At 44.8% G+C, this 15056-nt stretch overlaps 7 protein-coding genes across 7 annotated transcripts; 3 read left to right on the forward strand and 4 right to left on the reverse strand.

Moving 5' to 3' along the window:
• Nucleotides 1-62: 62 nt before the first annotated feature.
• On the forward strand, nucleotides 63-866 carry CTRU02_202947 (uncharacterized protein; the record flags this gene model as incomplete). The annotated part of the gene is made up of 2 exons (XM_070204115.1): nucleotides 63-481; nucleotides 572-866. The coding sequence occupies 2 exons, from the start codon at nucleotides 63-65 to the stop codon at nucleotides 864-866; spliced, it is 714 nt and encodes a 237-aa protein (XP_070061878.1).
• A 670-nt stretch (nucleotides 867-1536) lies between these two features.
• Nucleotides 1537-2523, reverse strand: CTRU02_202948 (oxidoreductase; the record flags this gene model as incomplete). The annotated part of the gene is made up of 1 exon (XM_036731467.1): nucleotides 1537-2523. One exon carries the CDS (start codon nucleotides 2521-2523, stop codon nucleotides 1537-1539), a length of 987 nt encoding a protein of 328 aa, XP_036576902.1.
• A 1104-nt stretch (nucleotides 2524-3627) lies between these two features.
• On the forward strand, nucleotides 3628-4515 carry CTRU02_202949 (X-Pro dipeptidyl-peptidase protein; the record flags this gene model as incomplete). Its single annotated transcript, XM_036731466.2, has 1 exon — nucleotides 3628-4515. The coding sequence occupies one exon, from the start codon at nucleotides 3628-3630 to the stop codon at nucleotides 4513-4515; it is 888 nt and encodes a 295-aa protein (XP_036576901.2).
• Nucleotides 4516-5525: 1010 nt separating this feature from the next.
• CTRU02_202950 (uncharacterized protein) lies at nucleotides 5526-6494 on the forward strand (the record flags this gene model as incomplete). Its single annotated transcript, XM_036731465.1, has 2 exons — nucleotides 5526-5631; nucleotides 5815-6494. The coding sequence occupies 2 exons, from the start codon at nucleotides 5526-5528 to the stop codon at nucleotides 6492-6494; spliced, it is 786 nt and encodes a 261-aa protein (XP_036576900.1).
• An 877-nt stretch (nucleotides 6495-7371) lies between these two features.
• CTRU02_202951 (uncharacterized protein) lies at nucleotides 7372-7911 on the reverse strand (the record flags this gene model as incomplete). The annotated part of the gene is made up of 1 exon (XM_036731464.1): nucleotides 7372-7911. One exon carries the CDS (start codon nucleotides 7909-7911, stop codon nucleotides 7372-7374), a length of 540 nt encoding a protein of 179 aa, XP_036576899.1.
• Nucleotides 7912-8227: 316 nt separating this feature from the next.
• CTRU02_202952 (uncharacterized protein) lies at nucleotides 8228-8461 on the reverse strand (the record flags this gene model as incomplete). The annotated part of the gene is made up of 1 exon (XM_070204116.1): nucleotides 8228-8461. One exon carries the CDS (start codon nucleotides 8459-8461, stop codon nucleotides 8228-8230), a length of 234 nt encoding a protein of 77 aa, XP_070061879.1.
• A 1208-nt stretch (nucleotides 8462-9669) lies between these two features.
• Nucleotides 9670-10098, reverse strand: CTRU02_202953 (uncharacterized protein; the record flags this gene model as incomplete). The annotated part of the gene is made up of 1 exon (XM_036731462.1): nucleotides 9670-10098. The coding sequence occupies one exon, from the start codon at nucleotides 10096-10098 to the stop codon at nucleotides 9670-9672; it is 429 nt and encodes a 142-aa protein (XP_036576897.1).
• Nucleotides 10099-15056: the final 4958 nt, after the last annotated feature.

Raw genomic sequence — 15056 nt, forward strand, 5'->3', positions numbered from 1 at the left:
TTGACAGCGGCGTTACGACCATCCTTGACCCGTATGATGCATGCCGTTCTCATTCTGATACCATGGCAGGCCTACAGGGTCTCGAGGAATCAGGCATTAGGGCATTCTTCTGTCCCAGCATGACCGATGATCAGTATGACGATGCTGAGAAGGGTGATCTGGCCCATGAAGCCAGGCTTGCTCATGTCGATGCACTGCATAGAGACAATGCGGCTAAAGCTAGTCAACTGGTCCGCATTGGAATGTCCATCAGTCATCCGGGGTCTGTGCCTTTTGACGAAACAGATGCCAAAATCAAATTTGCTAACCAGCGAGGCATTTTCTGCTGCTCTCACTCGGGCCCCATCAAGAGTTCGGTTTTGTCCAGCGGTGTCATGGAGCGAGCAGATCATGGTCTAATGTTCCCGGGCCATCTTTACATTCATTGTACAAACCTTACCGATCAAGAACTCTCCCTGATTGGTGAATCAGGCGGTAAAGTGTCAATTTCTGTGGAAATGAAAATGCAGATGGGCATGGGCTGTCCCCCACTGGGAAATTGTCTCAACTACGGCATCTAACTTTCTCTAAGCCTTGATACGTCTAGCGCTGTATCCCCAGACCTCTTCGGGCAGATGCGCCTGGGGCTGCAATTGCAACAATGCTTAGACAGCAAAGTCTCGCATGATGATGGCAAGGTGGTTATGAAGCTAGATTTAACTGTTCGAGATGCCATGATCTGGGCAACTAGGAATGGTGTTGCAGCTCTCAGATTGGAGAGCGAGATTGGAACTCTCACGCCCGGTAAACGTGCTGATGTCGTTTATGTCTCCGACGACCGAGCACTGACCCCTTCCATGAATCCCATGGGCACCACAGTCTTCTAAGCATCAATTGCTGATATTGACACTGTCCTGATTGACGGTCACTTACGAAAACGTCATGGGCTACTACTAGATCATGACCGAGCAGAGATTCGCTCTAAGACGGACGAAGCTACCAAGCGAAGCTTTAGAACTATAGTAAACTCCGATATCTGCTTCTAGAGGCAAAGGTTGGCAGATGCTAACGGGCAACCCGATCATCACATGGAGAAGTCTCCTAACCCAAGAGCTTATAATCGAACTATAGAGTAACATGGATGAGAACTACCATAACCACGGGTTTCTATTCAATCTCGGTGACAAATATGTACGAGAGTTCCTGGCTTGAATCTGCGGTGGTTCAGTTTGAGGGGGGTTTAGCATCGGGGCCGAGCCAAACTTACGTGACTCAACTAACTAAGGGAACATAAGAACTAGGCAGAAGATAGAAATAAGTGTAGCATGCTGTATATTCCCACAGTGACTCAAACGTAGTTTGTGAGAACAACGTGATAACACAGGTAACTTAAGATCCCAGGATTATTAGAAGATCTTAACAAACTTATATTATGTAAGATACATTAGTGTAAGCCAATTCACCTTACACTACGATGTGAGTTCCTAATATTCCTTGTACAACCAGGACATACAATCTGGTTTGTCTCGCTGCCTTTGCTTCTGCTAGTTAAACTTCTTACAACTCTATAAGCTCTGAAGATATATCCCATAAGGCTTGTGCCTTTGTTGTGTCGAATGCATATGAGGCAAACCCTGCGCTAAATTGACCATTCGAAGGTTCCCACATCTTTGAAATTTGAACGTCTTCTAAATATCCCCCACCTTGTCCCTCCAGGGCCTTAGCGGTAGCAGCCCAAACAGTTGTCGCAGCCCCTTGACCAAGAGTCTTGGCTAATTTTTGCTTCATCGGATTGACATGATCTATAGCTCTCTCCTTTTCAGACAGATTGCGGTCTAGCTCGGTTAAAACAGCACCCGGATGCACACTCCAAGCATGAATTCCACGTGAGCTGTACTTTCGCTCAACCTCATTCGCCATCCATATGTTGGCAGTCTTGCTTGCACCATAGGCTAGCATGCCGTCGTAATTTTGCTCGCAATTCACGTCTTCTAAGTTCAACTTTGAGAATCGGTGCGCGACTGAAGAAAGCATCACGACTCTCGACGAGAAATTTGTCGTTGCACCAGCCTCAAGAGCAGGCTGAAGTAAATTGAACAGGAGAAAATGAGCGAGATGATTGATCCCAAAATGAGCCTCAAAGCCATCTTGAGTCTGAAGATTTGATGGTGTCATCATCCCCGCATTGCAAATGAGAATATTAAGCGTTCTGCTTTTCGACAAAAAGTTGGCTGCACAGGCTCGCACGCTGGCTAAAGATTCGAGGTGCATTTCTAAAAGATGCACACGGTTGCTCTGAAGGATGTCGTTAAGAGCGGTTTGAGCTTTGCTCAGATCGCGAGCTGTAAGAAACAGTGTTGCACCTGAACGGTACATAGCTTTGGCAGTTTCGACTCCAATGCCGGCTGAGCAGCCAGTGATAAGAACCGCCTTTCCGGAAAGAGCGCCTACAGCACCCTCGTCTTCGATAATCTGTAGGGCAGTTGGTCGAGCGTCCCCTACGCCTTGGGGATTGAGATGCTCTTCAACATAACGAGAAATCATGATAAGGTCGATAGTTGTTAGCCAGGAATGGAGACATTTGAGCCTAGTTCGGGCACATTGATCAATTTATACACAATGCGAAAAGCAGAAGTTAGAGTTGACTCCTTCATTGTTAGCCTGGTATAAATCTTCGTAAACTATATCTACATAGGAGACTCTCGTGCTCTGTGGGTTCTCTGCACCTGGCTTATTTCACTGGTATCATTATCCTTTCTTAATCTACTTTAGTGGACAAGCATATGCACATCAGCAGGCGACCGCTAGGTTTGTATCACATGGCTTATTTTAAGTATCTTGGCCCTGGCCATGTTCTTTTCCAGGTCTAATGCGGACGCTTTGCAAGATGTAAGCCAGTGTAGAGTAGTGTATTACTAAATTTGATTGAAAATTACTGAGAACATGACTTCATTCCTTTAAAACAAATATCTTAGGACTGCACTAATTAAGCTACAAGTCTGCTACTAAAAACAATTCTGGTTATCTACTTAAGGCCATGGATGTACAGCAAATTTTGGAAGGACAGGTTGTCCTGTAGTAGACTAACTCTCATAATCCAAATGCATTAGCGTGCCAGGCAAGTTCTCCACACGCCACGCTCAATGAAGGGTTCAAATTCCCGATCCCTGCTACTGAAATAGCCAAGGCGCTAATGCTGCTGGCTTATGTCCAATTATCAACTAGTAGTGCCTCGCAGTAAACAACGCAAATATGTCCTCGGCAGATGACTCTGGAGATTCCCGGACATGAGAACTACAAGCATGGGCAGAGGCTTCCCGCTCTCAGAGGAATACACGCAATCCGTCTATCAATGACCAAAGTGCATCTTTCAGGCTATGGATCTCTCGGAAGAGCAGGCTGTATGATGTATCTTGGTACGATTTCTATAAGAATGGAGTATTCCTACCAGATTCTAACGCCAATACCACACAGCTCTACATTACACAATAAGATTGTCTACATATAATTTCAGACGTTTAGCAACTTATCATGAACTTATTCGCCGCCCTTTTCAGCTACCAAGCTTCAAAGCTCGCCTTATTCATCGTCACCTTGGCAGTAATGCCAGCTACCTCGGTAGCTATTACGGTAGAAAAGATAAGCTTTATGAATCATTACGGAATCAACTTGGCCGGCAATATTCACTACCCAAATGGTTTTAGCAACGATTCAGTTTACGGCGCGATTGTTTCAGTTGGTCCAGCAGCTTCAATTAAAGAGCACACATCCGGACTCTATGCCCGGAAACTTGCAGAAGAAGGATTTATTACTCTTGCGTACGATTCCTCGTTTCGGGGCGAAAGCGGAGGAGAACCGCGTGATCAAGAGAATCCCAACGTGCGCGTCGAGGACATCCGTGGCGCAGTGGACTTCCTCGTCAGCCTCCCTTATGTGGATGACAACCGAATTGCCGTATTGGGTATCTGCGCGGGGGGCGGTTACGCCGCTACCGCCGCTATGACCGAACGCCGCATTAAAGCGGTTGGTGCTATTGCTCCCGTAAATGGGGGACGGGAGAACAGGGCTGCTGGTCAAAATGCGACAATCTCTTCATTGGAACAAATCGCGCGTCTCAGATCAGCCGAAGCTCGTGGAGAAGAATGGTCGCTGAGCCCATGGATGCCTGATGAGTATCAAAACTCGACAGATATTGACCAGCGCGAGGGTTATGATTACTATTCCACGCCAAGAGCCTGGCATCCGAACTGGATAAATCAGGTGCGATCATCAACTATGGACGCCGTGATGGCATTCGATGCTTTCTACCTCGCCGAAATGCTTCTCACTCAACCATTACAAGTCATTGTGGGTACCAAGCCCGGTTCTTTTGGATCCATTCAAGATGGTAAGTCCCTCTACGATATCGCTGCCTCGAATGACAAGAACATCATCTCAATCGAAAACGCCTCGCATTTTGATTTATACGACAATAGCGAATATGTAGATCAAGCGGTAACTAGGCTTTCGACCTTTTATAGGACCCGTTTGCAGTGAATGATGGGATGCATCTGTCGCTGACAAATTCGATGTTCGACGAGGTGTTATATAAGAGCTAGAAATCTGAGAAAAACAACTGGGACTTGAGCACAACGTACTTTCGGCTTACTGATGCACGCAGAAGAGAGTTTAGGAATCAACAATGGATGGATGCATCGTGGGGTCCCTAGGACACAAATAGAACTTGCTTTCATCTGCATCTCAGTTTAACTCATTCAAATAACACATTCAATATCATCAAGTAAAGATCGTTTAATTCCAATTGCATTTACTTAGAAATGCTACTCCATAATTCGATGAACGCCTTATTGTTCGTTACCATATATTCGTTAGTCAATATTTTCTTTGTGAACGTGGCTGTGGATGTATTAAAAAACAGGTTATGAGCCATCAACTACTACTTTAAAGAGAATGTTAAGATTTTGCCATAAGATTCTGCAATCAAAACTTCACTCGGTATCTGATCTTCTTAGCAGAAGAAACAAGATATTAGCAATATCAACCACGTTCTTGTCGCTGGATCTGTGTAGTTGACGCCAAAAAAACTCCAGTCCCTGATGCCCACAGAAACAGATAGCAACATTCACGTGCCTAATGCCAACCAAAGTTTTAATACCCGGTCTTCTGTTTGAGATGCAGTAAGGTTAATGATTCAACTGAAGTTGCTAATAGACTTCCGGGGCAGCCGAAGAAACGGACGACGGGACATGAATGGCTGAGACACCCACGGACCCTGACTAAGACCCACTTGGTCCGTAAGCCAGCTGCATTAGCGTCTTGCTGTCTTTAGAAGAACGGATATCAATCAGGGCACTACCGACCCGAAATAAAGACTGACGTTGCCCTATCTAGGTGTTCATCGAATAAGCCGATTGTAGACTTCACTGCTTGAATTGTTGATGTTCCTATTGAAAGAATAAAGACTTCCTATACTTTTGATGATGTCTCAGGTCTCAATGGACATGCCGGACGATCAAGCCGATTTGCCAACAACCATGGGGCTCGCAATGCATAGTCTTCCAAACTTATGGAATGCCAACGATGATTGGACTGGCATCACCAGCAGAGCAGAAAGGAAGAAGAGGCAAAACCGTTTAAATCAAAGAGCTTGGCGTAGGTTCTAACCAAATCACACCCTATACGGCATGGTCACTAACTGTTGCCTTGAAGGTAAAAGAAAAAACGCTGACTTACTCTCCAACGCCAACCATAGCGAAATCACTCGCTTTACCCCAATACTTCCAACTAGAGATTGTATGGTTTTGTTAGATGAGCTGTGCAGAATCACCCATACGGATGTTGTTGTGCCTCCGTCAAAACCCCACGAATACGAAGGAGCGTTGATTCTAACAAAGCCTGAACACAAATTGCAAGTCTTAGATCTCATCAAGAAAGCTTATCAGGACTATACGCTGCAGACACCACAGGTAGAAAGTCTACATATGTTGGTCCGACTGAATACTCTCAATGCTTTTGCTCGAAATGCTGATCACATGGGATTACCGTGGGAGGGCCTTTGCGAAGTAGACCTAGTGTCACCTTTTAACAGACAAAGTCCCAGCTTACCGGGCTGTTTCGCAATCTCCCCAAATTGCCCTGCCTCTCTACAGCCCACATCTTTGCAGCAGAAAATCATTCATCACCCATGGATCGATCTGCTTCCATTTCCACAAATGAAAAACAACATTCTTCTTGCGATTAAGTCGGGTTTATTAGACGAGGATGACCTGTGCGACGATATTTTGGAAGTTTGGGTTGCAGACAAAAACCAGAGACCTTCACTCATTACCTGGGGTGAGTCTTCAAATACGATGGCATGGGAGATATCTTTGCCATTCCTACGCAAATGGGGGTGGTTACTTGCAGGTTGCCGCGATATCTTTGAAGCCACAAATTACTGGCGAGAAAGACGTGGTCAAGCAAAGATTAATTTTGAGAAAATTCAGGAAATAATTGCCAATGAAACGTCAGTCTGAGTTGGAATATCTCTTTTCAAATACACATCTTAAACCTGCCTTAGCCCTACTCTGCAAACTCTAGCCCAAAGGGTTATAAGGTGAAATTTAATTGAGATTCTTGTTATTATTGGATAAATTGGGAGAGCATCTTGGTGGCAGCTTAGGTGCATTTTCTAAAACACCGCTACAATCATCGATGACCTACTGAAACTTATGTTCATGGTCCAGCTGCCCGTTTTTCTGCCAACACGCTTGGCAGCAACTACGAGGAAGAGCATTATAGACTCAAGGCCAAGGCATTTTTATATACTGCTTGCGTATGGAACTCGTGGTTTTGACAGAGAGGGAACTACTAAACTTAAGTACTGCAACCGTTGAATTTGCCAGGCTGTTACTAGTTGAATTAATAGAGCAAATTTTGGAAACAAGTTTAGGGCAGATAGTACTTCTGTGGACACGGTCAATCAGTGATAGAGAGTTAGTGTATTTGCGTTGTGGCAATAATTGCTATGAGATCAATCATCACAAGGGATTTTCAAAAGAGGGTACCCATTGGCTGTCAAGCCAATTCCAATTATGCTCTCGAGTAGTCCTGTAAAACTGGTCGCAGGAGATTATTAAGGAAGTTTTTAAATAAATAAATGTCCAGAAGATTGAACAGAGAATATATTGACATAAAGGACCTCTGGATACGGCTTTGTCAGTCCGTGACGAAGAGGCCCAGGTTTGAAACATGGATGTGGATATATCGAAATTAACAAAATACCATCATTAGTTTCAGAATTCAACGCCCCAACTTTCGAAGAAGCTGAATGTTCTGCGATATACAGTATAGTCTACTACTCAGTCTCAAACCTTTCAGTGAGAAAAGGTTACTCGAATGAGCATGAGCCTTTCAGTGCTTTGTCAGGCTAGTCCCGTTCCCAGCAAGATTCTTCTGGAAAAACTGCGAGAGCTTGTTGAATGGGATGAGGTCTACGCGGTCATAAAGATCAACATGACCAGCTCCAGGCACCCAAAGCAGCTCCTTCGGTTCAGCAGCACGTGCATAAGCATCCTCACTAAACTCGCGAGAGTGCGCCTGGTCGCCAGAGATAAACAGTAACGGGCGCGGCGAGATGATTTCAATGTCGTTGAATGGGTAGAAGTTCATAAACTTAGTGTTGCTGGATAACGTAGGGTGTGTGGTGAGGTTGGCTGTGGTGTTGACAGGGGTGAACTCGCCACGTGAGGTGCGATAAAAGTCGTAAAATTCACGACCAACAGCATCGGTCTCGTTTGTAAGCACGTCTGGAGTACCGCCAGTGTATTTAGTATCACCACCAGCAGCTTCAACCCAGCGCTGTGCGGCCGCCTCAGCAATGATTTCTTTCCGTTGATCGGTGCTCTGTGCCTTCCGCAGGCCGTTACGGTTAGCGGAGCCCATGTCGTACATGCTTGAAGTCGCGATCGCCTTGAGACGGGGATCAACCTTGGCTGCGCTGATCACAAAGGAACCACTGCCGCAAATACCAAGGCCACCAATTCTCTCGCGGTCAACAAAGTCCTGCAGACCGAGTGTTACGACCCGTAAACAAGGATAACAGCTGAACGACCCACTTGGGCGTCGGGCGGCTAGAACAGGACATTTGTACTGCAGGATCACGGGAACAACAGGGACTCACTCGGGAACGGAAGAACTATGGTACAAGTCACGTGATGATAAGATAAGACTGAGCAGGTAGTATGGGTCACTGAGCGCTCAGTCAGAGCTACTGAGCGCTCACGAAAAAAAACATCAACAACAGCGAGAACGAAATTTTTGAAAACAGCATCAAATTGATCAAACCACGCCCGCTCGCGCTCTCAGAGGTCACTTTGGGCATAATGTCATCCTCGGCATTGATTCTGCTCCCAAAGAGCCTGCTCGTGGCCGCGGGCGGGCTCTGACCACGAAAAATTCGAGAGCAAGCCACAAAGTATGACACGTCAATAGACAACACCATCGACACCACCGCGGTTGAGTCACGGGCTATCACGTGAGCACAACGACCAAGCCCAAACAAACATCAACACCACAGCCACCGATAGGTTATGGGTCGCCTATCACCCCCGACAAAGTTTGCAACGTCCCGCGACAACAACGACGACAAGCCCGACAGAACGGTATCACCTCCTGCATAGAGAAAGCACCAGACACCAGGCATGCTACGATCGATGCCACAAAATACTACAGTTTGCAGACAGATTGGTCCCCTGTCGCCCCCTCCGCGAAGAAGGATTGTCGCCCCTTCAACGTATGACAATGTCTGCGGAATCTATGTACGAGCTCTCATACTTAGTAATCGGACGAATCGAAGCGGTTGGAGCATTGTGTTTTGCGGATTGAGTCCGACTCCAGGCGGTGGATGGAGGTGGTGGTCGAAAGATGGAAACATAGAGCCACATAGGAACCCAGCATGAGGCAACAAAAAGATTTACAGATTCAACTGAGATATAGCACATGCGAGTCTGAGAGGATGCGGACAAGATAAAGAGACGAAGCTGAGGGCTGGGGGGAGACTATAGGTATACAGAACCAGACATGGTGCCTAGCACCAACAGAACCGAAGTAGGAGGACGCGAAAGAAGGATTCTAGAAGGCAACACCAAGCGAGAGAGCAGGCAGGAGGACAACAATCTTCAACAGAGGGCATAAACACACAAGAATAGATAGCATAGTGGGAGCTTGGGGACAGCTGGTCCTGATCCAACAACAGGGCGAAGTGGGGCGTCGCGGTTTATCGTCGATGCTTCGGCTGTCTGCCAAACCCCGCTTTCCGGGCATAGCTGCTAGCATAAGAGCGGCTTCATAACCGTGTAGGAATCAATCAATCAATCAATCAATACTGAGCGCTCACCAACGATCACTGATCGCTCACCGGTACCTGATCAGTGATCAGCGACAAGACACAGGGACTGTCCAGGACTTGTATATAGTATGACCTGAGCTCGGCCCATGGTCAGACTTCCATAGCTCTTCAGCAATCAACTTTGTGATTACCCTAACCGGTACTTTCAGCTATACCTAAGTGACGACTACTCTACGACTCTTGTTGAGGCCTTGACTGATCACCAAGACCTTTGAAGATCTACGATCTATTCGACCAGGACCACGGAACGACTGTTACTACTCTCAATCCCTGGCTTACTGTTAACACAAACCCACTGTCAGTTAGCTGGCCGTAACACCGAGATAGTCAACTGCCGCGCTAAAAGCCTCGGCATAGAGTTCTGCCGAAACGGCGTTTCGCGGTTCGCCCTCGCTACTGCCCCAGAATGGAAGGTCGATAGAGACAGTAACAAAGCCCTGTTCGGCCAACTTTGTGGCATAGAGATTGGCACTCTGCTCTTTGACCGCTCCCATGGGATGACCGACGATGACAGCTGGCGACCTCACAGTACGGCTGACGTTGTTCCGAATGAAGAGGTTACCGGCGACTATGGTATGGTATTGAGTCGGGAACCTAATGGGGTATGCAGTGACGATGTCGCTGCGGTAGAAGTTATCGGCCCCAAATGAAAGGTTCTGTGCGGCAGCTGTCAGTGTTTGGGCGAGTCCTGCTATGCTAAAAGCAGCGATGCTTCTTCCAAAGATCTTCATGGTGTTTATAATGGCTTATGACGGTTTTTAGATTGTTGATGTGAGCTTGAAGTAGTATGATACAATAAAAGTTACTCTGGCGTCCTAGCAAGTCTTTATAGTTAATGATATGTTATTGTTTTAAGGAGACTATGAAGGGATTCTATGTCTGATGTCGTCATGGGACGTTACGCTCCCTAAACAGTATCCCCTCTTGGAAAGGACCGAATAGTGCCACGCGTCGCCAATGTTCCTGTCATAGGAAACTGTCTCTTGACCAGGATTCCAGTCAAAATCTGTAATGCCGAATCTATCTAGCATATTGGAAAGTGCCCAATGACCCCAGTTTCGGCTGACGACGCTGTGTACCGCCATTACTTAATGACGATTTAGACCCGGTGGACTAACCATGCCAAGAGTCGGCCATCGCCACAATACACTATTTTGTTGTGTGGGGGCACTGGTGCGTAAGCATCGCACTGCGCCATGAAGACTACGATAGCTATCATATCGCCTGGAAGATTATCATTTAGTCCCCAGAAACTAATCAGCCCTAGGTAATACGAACCGTATTGCAGAGCATACGTTGACAGTAATTTGTGAGATCTTGGAGCAGTTGTTGATTTCCTGCAACTTTTGGCATCCCGCTATTACATTCTCTGCTAGCTCAATGATAAATAATACCTCTGACGCTAATAGAGACGAGCAGTTGAACAATGCTGTCATCCAATTGCATGATTTTAGTTGCCTGATCCCTGAAAAGCGGTAGGGCTTAGGAGCCAAGAAGTCCTGTCATCTGGTTGCATTAGCGTCTGTTTTCCATGGGGATTCAACCGGGGACTCCGCCACAACCTTATTTCCAAGCTTTGTCCGAACGCCTTTAATATCTAAGTACCTCCGTAGTCTTGTATATTCTGGGGTAGAGTAATTATGGATAGCACTGTATCGAATGAAACAAAAGAAAAACTGGCATGGAGATATCGGATTTTAAGGACTTGTAGCCGAAAGGTGGGCCAGCGGGTGTATCATGCCAAAACCGAGGCCGTCCGCAACGTCATCGACATTAGCTTATTGCTAGTCAACTTTTGTAGATATTGAATAACTTACATAGATTGTATCGACTTACGATACTTTCTCTCGTATAGAAAACCCCTTTTAGTTATGCTTAAGGGCAAGTTAGATTAAGATTAATAGAAATTATCGCATGCAGAGTTAAAGAATTTTAATTATAGTTCAAGTGTTAATACAAATAAGCCATAAACCAAATCATCAAAGAGTAAAAGACACCATAAGACAGGGTTTAGGGGAAGTGTTCTTAGGGAGGACTCAGAGGCGGAGTGACCCTGGATTGTGCAGGCACGGGATAAGGTCCTGAGGGTTGAATTGTTATAAGTGACAACGGCACATGGCAGGTTCAGTGAAGAACAAAATGGCTGGTATTCTCTATGTTAGTAAGTGGAGCGAGGATTATTGAGGAAATGGCCGCCGCAGGGGGTCTGTAATGTGATTAGAGGGCTTGAGGCGCGGGAGAGTGGGTTCGGAGCCGTAACGACTTTAGGTTTGTTTTTCGGGAGATTAGTAATCAAACATTTTACTTGCGAGGTTTTTCATTTGAGCTTTTTTTAAAAGGTCTAACGTCGTTAACAATTACCGGAAGAAGCCATCCCCTTTGCTTCTAGGCCGTGGTCGTTAATTAACAATTGGCCTCCCTCGTGACTTACTCATTAGTAGGTTCTTGTATAAGTTGGGCCAAGAGAGACTTCATGGCTTAACGATAACTAAAATGCTTGTACACACCGAATAAGGTATACTTCTATAAGGTCTCCTGTGATGAACTAGGCACATAGCAATCGGGCTGGAAAAGGTGTAAAAGAGTGACTTGATTTAGAAAGAGGGTATGTGCGTGAGGAAGCACATACTTACACATCGATGGTGTGCGTTTCATATAGCTTACGTAAATACACCTCGCTCGGTGTGTTCGGTGAGCGTTGACACTATCGTCACATCTCCGAAATATACACTACAGGCCGCTAGGTATGTGCTTTCCTAGGCACATCCTCGCTTTCGATTTAAAGTACTTTTTAAAGTCTTTCTGGGTTGTTTGCTGTCTGCTTAAGTTGTATACATAATTGGTAGGAATTACGCTATGCTTTTACCGTACTTATGTTTATGAGCACTCATAATGTTCAAGCCAAGCAACTACGAATATAACTTCTACCTTAGGTGAAACAAATCATATAACTAAAACCCTTACCAGAGTACTTGGATAGTTTTAAACACAGTCTTAATGTTTGTCTAAACCTCTACATGTTTTGGTTCCACTTGATAGGGTGGATGAGCCTTCATCTCCAGGTAGTCGCGTTGTTACTAGCAGGTCAGGGCAACCAACTGTGGCACAAAGCAAAAGCTTCGGTAATGGTGACTCTGGCATCATTATCCCCTGCTCTGCAATATATAGCTACGCCGGCCAGCTACCAACTGGTTGGGCCGTAACACGCGTACTGCAGTCATTTTATAGCCGCAACCATATCGCTAAACCATTATGAAGACAAGATACTGTTTATTTACAATTGTGTACTTACCAAATGTGTCTTGCATTGATCAGAATTTCTGCTACAGCTTTGACTTTCTCAATCTAATAACATTTGTCCATAGATATCCCATGGCATATCTTTAGTCACATGACCAGTCCAACCACCAAGGGTCGTTAGCCTAGTGTGATAAATAAACCCTTTCCCTTTCAAAGACGCAATGTAAGAGTGTAACCACTCTTGCCTTGGAGAAAATATCGTTGTTAGACTTATAATGAAAGAGAAAAAATATATTCGTTGGTCAAGGCACACAAGATAGCACCAAAACAATCGGATTTTCATACCGGCCTATCAAAGCGAGATTGAAGAGAAATTTCTCGTAAGGGTAGCCAAACTACTACAGTATTTCAAAACCAGCAATGATAATACAAAAGAAAGAATTTGAGTATCCCAAAAATACCTTTTTGCACATGACTGAGCGTTGGCCCCACAAAATGGGGCCAACGGGTTTGATGCTACTGTGACAGTATATAACCAAGAGTTAAGTTCCTAGGTTACATCTAAGCGGTAGCAATTTCTGTCACCTTATCAAAGATACGACGACCCTGGAAGATAAGTGCAAATGATTGGGGAGGTTTTCTTTGATTCTGTGGGACCTCTAAAAGTATCTGTACTTTCCGGCCTTGGGAGACGAGTCATGGGTAAATAGGCTTCATGACGTGCGTCGTTGATTTTCATAGTAGACAAACGTATGAGTGGGCAATGACTCTTTCTGAACGGAAGTATTAGGCTTACTTGCCTAATTTATAATTAATAAATGCGATTGAAATCTTGTATGATAAAGTATACGAGAATCAGATTACTGATGACAACCTGGAAGGTAATAGAAAGAAGCTGAACAAATTGAGACCTGCTCTCTTGTTTTTGTCTTGTTTTTCCCAAAACCAAACACCATAATGCAAAACTCGCAATTCAAAAACTACTTTATTATTATTTTAACAAAATCCCCTACCCCAGGAACCATGATTTTCATTCGCTGACATCCGTCAATTAAATAGTTCCTATTTTGCTAATGTTTAACTTCTTATTGATCTCTACGTTGGCTCTGAGGTTCCTGGATAGCCGATAGCCTTTCTGTTTAATCATGCATTCTTATGCATTGAAGATGAAACCTTGAGACAAGGTGAAACTTTTAAACTGCCTAGACATTCGGGTGTCAAACCTTGAATATCTGAATGTTGTCGACTGAAGTATGGAGCAAAAAACCCAATACTTCTGAGATTTATTCAGTGCGATAAGCGGCTGCAATAAAGTTCGCATGAATGTAACCTAGCGAATAATTAGAAAACTCGGATAAAAGTTTAGAGAATAAATTTTTCACAATGCGGCTTATGTAGCACACTTTGCCCCACCTCTAAATCAGCGAACTTTCCCGCGCAGTTGTTATCTAGGTACGAAAGCTGTATAACCCTGAGCAGCAGTATCCAATCTGTAAGTCTACTAAATATATAACTTTTCAATGATAGTTGTTACTGGTAAAATCATTCCTTACCTAGTTTCAATACATTATTAAGAAAATTGTCGACCTTTCTTACTTACCATCTAGATACAGGAAAAAGATGGGTTAGTACATCAATTCGGCAAAAGTTCGCAGAGAGCCTCGGCCTGTCGAGAAAACCATATTACTCTCGAGTGAAAGTTGACCTGGACAGACATAGGTCCGGAAGGGACCGAGTAAAAGATGAGAGTAATGACGCACCACAGTAACCCTGCTATCAATCCTCGAGATACAACTTAGTAGAACACAAGAAGAATCAGGCGCAGCTTCTCTGCCGAAAGCAGGTTTGATACCGAGGCTTTTGGAGACCTGTAATAACCAAACATTAATATCATAACATGGGCATTTACAAGCTAGCCAGATGAAGAATGTAAGGTATTCTAGTGATGTCCGTAGTTTTTTTAACCCTGAAGTAAGAGACAATATTATCAGTACAACCAAAGCAGCTATCTGGAATTAGTTGTCTCATTCAGAGAATAGAAAAACTCTTTTGGTAACTTTTACCAAGGATGATGAAGGTCTCCAAAGCCATCAAATTCGAATCATTTGCCATGCACCTTGCACAGACGGCACTCATGTATCGCGTACTATGTCAAACATAAAATTTTCAAGATGATGTGTTATCCTCTTGGAATCGAAGCGGAGAGGGCCGTTGGATGCGGAAGCATGCTGGGTAGCATCCGACATGGCAAGCTGGTTGGCGTCTTGAAACTTCGTGGTGTTACCTCACTCCTACATACAACCATACCCCCTTGCAAAATCCAGAATCCTGTCTAATCCTCCACCTATAAGCCAATGATAATAATAATATTGATTAAAGAGTGGAATTAATACTGACTGATCGAGACTGCAGTGGAGGACGGGCCCCTGATTTCTTCCGTACTGGTTAT

Source organism: Colletotrichum truncatum (assembly GCF_014235925.2).
Source record: "Colletotrichum truncatum strain CMES1059 chromosome Unknown Contig_0002, whole genome shotgun sequence".
Classification (NCBI taxonomy): Eukaryota; Fungi; Ascomycota; class Sordariomycetes; order Glomerellales; family Glomerellaceae; genus Colletotrichum; species Colletotrichum truncatum.